The 5,892-nt window shown below is 55.4% G+C and overlaps 1 protein-coding gene across 1 annotated transcript; it reads left to right on the top strand.

The window, feature by feature from the left end:
- The first annotated feature begins 2,013 nt into the window (after positions 1 to 2,013).
- On the top strand, positions 2,014 to 4,355 carry LOC113836654 (homeobox protein Nkx-2.5). The gene is made up of 2 exons (XM_027425182.2): positions 2,014 to 2,344; positions 3,733 to 4,355. Exons 1-2 carry the CDS (start codon positions 2,014 to 2,016, stop codon positions 4,353 to 4,355), a joined length of 954 nt encoding a protein of 317 aa, XP_027280983.1.
- Positions 4,356 to 5,892: the final 1,537 nt, after the last annotated feature.

Raw genomic sequence — 5,892 nt, forward strand, 5'->3', positions numbered from 1 at the left:
ACTGGGCCAGCCGATTCACTTAACAGGGCTCCCAGGACCCTCGCCCGAAGCTGTTTTCAGCAAGACATTTAATTGAATCGGATGTGGCTCGTTTGCCAGACGTCACCGCCTGGGTGATAGGCATCCCATCCAACCCACAGAAACCAATCTTCAAAAGCAAGGAGAGTCCCCAACTAGGTTGCTCAGAGCAGTAATTGTAAAGTGACCAAAAGCCGCAGCAAGAGAAAACAAAAACAAAAAAGCCGCAAAGTTGAAGACTGACTGTGAAGAAATGGAGGGGCAGAGATCTACAGTTTTTGAGCACCCCCCCCCACGCCCCTGTCATTGGAAAGGCTTCCTCTGCAGTTGGAACTAGTAGTTTCAGAAAAAGCTTTGTGGTCCTTGGGTTAAGATCTCATGATGGCTACTCAGTCTGGCGCTGATGGCTGGAGCCCTGAACTGGGTTTCCTGGGCAGCAGGCTTTATAGTCTGTGTGGAGCTGGGCCCTCCTGCTCCCTCAGTTGAAGCCCCAAGGCCTTGGGAGTTTGGGTTTGATGAAAGGTGGGAAGGGTCTATAATGGCTTCAGGATGTCCCAGATGGTGCCAGCATTCTCCAAAGGTCCACTGTTCTGCTGGGATGGACAGTTAACATTCTGCACTGACCCACTTTTACCCCTCTGGGCTTTGGGCCCATGAGTTGGGAGTGGCTTGTTTAGCTAACCTTTGACCCTACAGCCCCCATTTTTTTCTATTCCAAGAGCCTCCTCAGGGGTGGCCAAGTAGCCCTCCATAATCCTTTGCATTCCCTGCCCAAGTTCTTACAGTGTCCAGCCTTACTGTACCTTTGATGGGGTAGCATTTGCCTGGAGGCCTTGTGCCTTCTCTTTCTGAGATTATAGCTGGATAACGCTCCAGTCTGCTGTATGCAGGGGTCTAAGAAGGCCAAGTGTTGCTTAGATCCAAGCAGTTCTCTTAGAACAAAACCTGGACTCCTTAAGCCCTGACTGTTTTCAGACAGAAGAACCATGGGGCTGAAAATGCCCCTGCACCTGCCTTGCTCTGTTTCCTGCCTTGGTAAGCCCCCAGGGGATTGGAGCTAGAAAAGGCCTGGGATCTTGTTGGTGGCCCAGGAGGAATGGGAAGAAATGAAGCAGCTTGGGCTGCAGGAGAAGGGACAGACAGCTCTCAGGGAGGCTGAGCAGAACCTGGGTTGGCTTCCTCACTAAAGAGTCAATTTCCTCATGAATGGCTCTCCCAGGAGAGGCGCTTACACAACGTAGTCTACTTCAGGTGGCCACTCCCACCTCACAATTAGCCACTTCGCCTTTCAGTTCAGTTTGACTTGCTGAGAATACCTTAGGGCCTGCCTGGAATCCTGGGTGGAGGTCAAATTATATATCCCCAACCCCCAAATTCCTAAATTGGTCTGTTATCAGCCCAGAACAATTGTGCCCCTTGAGCTTGTCTTCCTATGCCAGACTTCAGCAATCCGTATTTTAGTGCCAGTCTTGATCCCTGTAAATAACCCCCTTCTCCTGCCCGCCCCATCTTCACTAGCCCACTCAGTGATGGGTGAGAGGAATATTTATTCAAACCCCCGACCCACCACAACTCTGTGCTTAGACTCAGCTCAAAAGAGTCAGGTATTTTGAATGAATCTCCGTGGGGTTTTCAGGCAAACTAGGAGCAATCTCCTGCAGGGGCTGGAGACTCTCCCAAATGTGTCACGGCTCCTTTAAAAAAGCTGGGTAGGATTTTTTCCCCCAACCCTATGTCTATATTAGGTGACGCAGAACTGCCCGTCGCTCCTGTCATCGAGGCCCCTGGCCCAATGGCAGGCTGAGTCCCCCTGCTCTGTTCTGCTCCCGCCTCTTCTGCCCCTGGTGCTCCGCGATACCTGCTGACCCGCCACATCCAGGGTAGAGAGACGGATGCGCGGGCGGGCGGCGGGCACCATGCGGGGAGGCTGTCCCTGGGGGTGGGCAGCGCCACTCTCTACCGCCCACCTGGCGCTGTGAGACCAGCGCCGCCACCATGTTCCCCAGCCCTGCGCTCACACCCACGCCCTTCTCAGTCAAAGACATCCTGAACCTGGAGCAGCAGCAGCGCAGCCTGGCCGCTGGAGACCTGTCTGCGCGCCTCGAGGCCACCCTGGCGCCCGCCTCCTGCATGCTGGCCGCCTTCAAGCCCGAGGCCTACTCCGGGCCCGAGGCGGCAGCGCCCGGCCTGGCAGAGCTGCGCGCGGAGCTGGGCCCCGCGCCTTCGCCCCCTAAGTGCGCTCCTGCCTTCCCAGCCGCCCCCACTTTTTATCCTCGTGCCTACGGCGACCCTGACCCCGCCAAGGACCCTCGAGTGGATAAGAAAGGTAGGAGAACCCCAAGCCCTTCTCCTCTGAAGTCGCTTCTATGCCCAACCCCCGGAGCCAAGAAAGCCAGGCCAGACAGGAGCGCATCTGGGCTAAAGGCTGGGCGCAGGGAGTTTGGAGTATAAGATTCCAAGTTGTCCAGTATCTTCTCGTCCCTCAGCCAAGTTTAGAGGAAACGCGGAAGATTAGGGGGAAAAAGTGTGTGAGAGAGACTTACTTTAAAAGAGTGTTTTCGGCCTACAGAGCCCCAGTAGGTTGGGGCCTTGCTCTTGGATCTATTACCAAGTTAAGCTATCTAACAATTTGCAGTAGAACAATTCTCCGCATCCGAGGGTTAAAACTCTCTTTTGGACTTACGGTTTTTTGAGACAGTGAGAACTGTTAAATAGAAGGTTTAGTCCGCGGGTCCTGGGCCTTGCTAGCCCACCCTGCCTTCCCGGGCCTCTTCTTTGTGTCAGAAAAGAGAAGTCTGGGAACAGGGCCGTGGTTTTGAGATGCGATTTGGCTTTGTTTTTCCAGCACAATTTCCAGGCAAGCACAGGCAGAAATTCTCTTCTGGGAAATCTTAGAAAATATGGAACGAACGAAGACGCTGGGGAGCAGAGAAGGCTTCCGAAGGTGGCTGTACACAAGAAGTCTTAGAATTGGGGAGGGTGTCTGGCCTGCTCGCAGAAGGCAGGCACACGGGGGAGACCCAGCTCTGGGTCTAGCTGGGCGAAAGCCAGAGGAACCCAATGGCTTCCTTGATCTAGGAAAGCATCCATAGGTTTCTCCAAGAGCAGAGAGAAGGCCCAGGAACATCCGAGGAGGACTAGAATTGATTGCTACCGACTGACTCGGATCCTGCAGGGCCTCTATAGAGGCCCCTGTTTCAGTCGCCACAGTTACTGAGAGGTCGGGGAGTCTCACAAACTCCAGCTGGAAGCCCTGTTGGGGGACTCCAAACGCATACCTTTGCCCTTCTAGATCTTTAGTTGTCTGATTAAAGACAAACTGGGAGTCAAACCGAAGTATCCCTGATGTGATTCACCCCCCGAGCATCGTTACGATTTTATTTTCTTTGCATCCAGAAAAGCTAAATCACAAACTGCCATTAGAAGCCTGGGAGAGGAGGAGAACGGCAAGATTTCTCTTGTTTCGTTTTGTCCTGTTCTTAGGCTTTCCTTTTGCACTTGTTTTCTGCACTTGTTTTCGGTTTGTTCATGCCCTTATGCTTTCCCCAATGCGCAATTGCGCCAATATCGAACCGTGAGAACCCCGTGCACTCGGCAGTGAGCCGAAACCGAGCTGGGCACCCCATGCAACACAGGGTAGTATCCCCACGTGGGCCCTGAGTTCCTGGGCTGGCCGCTCTAACCGACTATCCCTCTGTCTCCCCTTCCCTTCAGAGCTGTGCGCGCTGCAGAAGGCGGTGGAGCTGGACAAGGCCGAGACTGACGGCGCCGAGCGACCACGCGCGCGGCGGCGGCGGAAGCCACGCGTGCTCTTCTCGCAGGCGCAGGTCTACGAGCTGGAGCGGCGCTTCAAGCAACAGCGGTACCTGTCCGCGCCCGAGCGCGACCAACTGGCCAGCGTACTGAAGCTCACGTCCACGCAAGTCAAGATCTGGTTCCAGAACCGGCGCTACAAGTGCAAGCGACAGCGGCAGGACCAGACTTTAGAGCTGCTGGGGCCGCCGCCGCCGCCCGCGCGCAGGATCGCGGTGCCGGTGCTGGTGCGCGACGGGAAGCCCTGCCTCGGGGACTCGGCGGCCTATGCGCCCGCCTACGGCGTGGGTCTCAACGCCTACGGCTACAACGCCTACCCCTACCCCGGCTATGGTGGCGCGGCCTGCAGTCCGGGCTACAGCTGCGCCGCCTACCCCGCCGCGCCCCCCGCGGCGCAGCCCGCCCCCACCGCCAACGGCAACTTCGTGAACTTCGGCGTCGGGGACTTGAACGCCGTGCAGAGTCCCGGGATGCCGCAGGGCAATTCGGGAGTGTCTACGCTGCACGGCATCCGAGCCTGGTAGAGAAGGCGCCCGGGACCGATTCCCACTTTTAGAAGGGCGATGACACCGGGGAGGAAGGGCTCCCACTATGACCTGTCCCTCGGATTTCACAATCACCCTCGTGCTGGCCTGGGAACTTTCTTCGATCCATCCCTTTTGTTCCCCGGTGCATTGACGCAGCCTGATGTCTCGGGAGTGCCCTTTCAGGGTCACCGGCACCCCTCACGGGTTCCACACTGGGTCCCGGAGCCGGGTGTGCCAGCCTAGAATCCCGGAGCCTGGGCCGGGCGCCCGGGCCCTGGCAGCCTTGCCGCCGCCCACCCACCCGTATTTATGTTTTTACCTGTTGCTGTAAGAAATGAGAACCCTCTTCCCATTAAAGTGAGTGCGCTGATGCTGCATGCGTGCTTCTTTTAGGATTTGTGTGCATAGAGTCCACCTCCAGGTCTCAGACATGGGTTTTCACTGGACAAATTCATAGAGCCTCAACCGATGAGCGCTAACGCACCCAGAGCCCCTCGCTAGGCATTTTCTCGTATTTTCGAAGGGGCGGCCTGTTTTCAAAAGGAGGGTGCAAGAGGCTTTATGACTTGCCTGTGAGCAAATTAGGTATAGCCCAACCGGTCAGCTGCTTCTCCCTTCAGAGAGAACCCTGGATTCCCTTCCTGAAGGAACCCAACCTCAACTCCTTAAACCCTAATTGTGACCAGCATTGTTATTGGGCATCGAGGGGAGAGCAGCGCGTTAAGTCACCTGACTAATGCCACAGCCTGTTCTGCAGATGGAAGAGCCAAGAACCCTTGTCCAGGTTCCTCATGGAAATCCCTGGGGTCCCCTGACAGCCTCAAGAGCTGCCCAGAAAAACTTAGCACAGAAGGTGAACCCAAACCGGGTGGGAGACGGCTGTGAGAGTTCGTGATTTCAGGGGGTGGACCCTACAACCTGATCGGCAACTTCCCACACTATGCCATTAATTTCACTGTAGTTAACACAACCGCGATTGACCAATGTAACGTGCTCTGCTGCTTTTTACAGAAGAGGAACAGGTTTGGGGCTTGCCCACTGAGCCTCAACTTTTTGTTGCTTTTTGTTTTTGTTTTTTCTTTTTCTTTTTTCTTCGAGACAGGGTTTCTCTGTGGAACAGTTCTGGCTGTCTTGAAACTCTTTGTAGACTAGGCTGGCCTTGAACTCACAGAGATCTGCCTGCCTCTGTCTCCCAAGTGCTGGGATTAAAGGCTTACGCCACCACCAGCCCGCAGCGCGCCTTAACTTTTTGTACAAGAGCTCAGACTTCAGCTTCTGTATCCCCAGCACTAAGGGCCAAATAACTAACCTCACCTTCGAAGTCAGGGTGGGGCCCTGGCTTTGTTCTCTCACTGCTCTGGAGCAGTAACTTTTCAGTAAAGGTCAGGCCCTGTGCCCCTGTAGGCAGCCTGGAGTTTGGCTTGTGGAGTTTGGCTCTGGAGCTCTGCAGTGAGCTCATGATGCTGGTCCTAGTGAGGTTGGGTCAGCAGTCAGCACTTTGCGGCCATGAAAACCAAGCAGCTTGCTTGCTCCC

This window comes from Cricetulus griseus, chromosome 7, assembly GCF_003668045.3.
Source record: "Cricetulus griseus strain 17A/GY chromosome 7, alternate assembly CriGri-PICRH-1.0, whole genome shotgun sequence".
NCBI lineage: Eukaryota > Metazoa > Chordata > Mammalia > Rodentia > Cricetidae > Cricetulus > Cricetulus griseus.

Bases quoted from the DNA above. Each gene is read 5' to 3' on its own strand.
- LOC113836654 (XM_027425182.2), top strand. From the start codon at position 2,014: ATGTTCCCCAGCCCTGCGCTCACACCCACGCCCTTCTCAGTCAAAGAC. The intron at 2,345-3,732 runs GTAGGAGAACCC...CCTTCCCTTCAG, and splicing joins CCCTCGAGTGGATAAGAAAG to AGCTGTGCGCGCTGCAGAAG.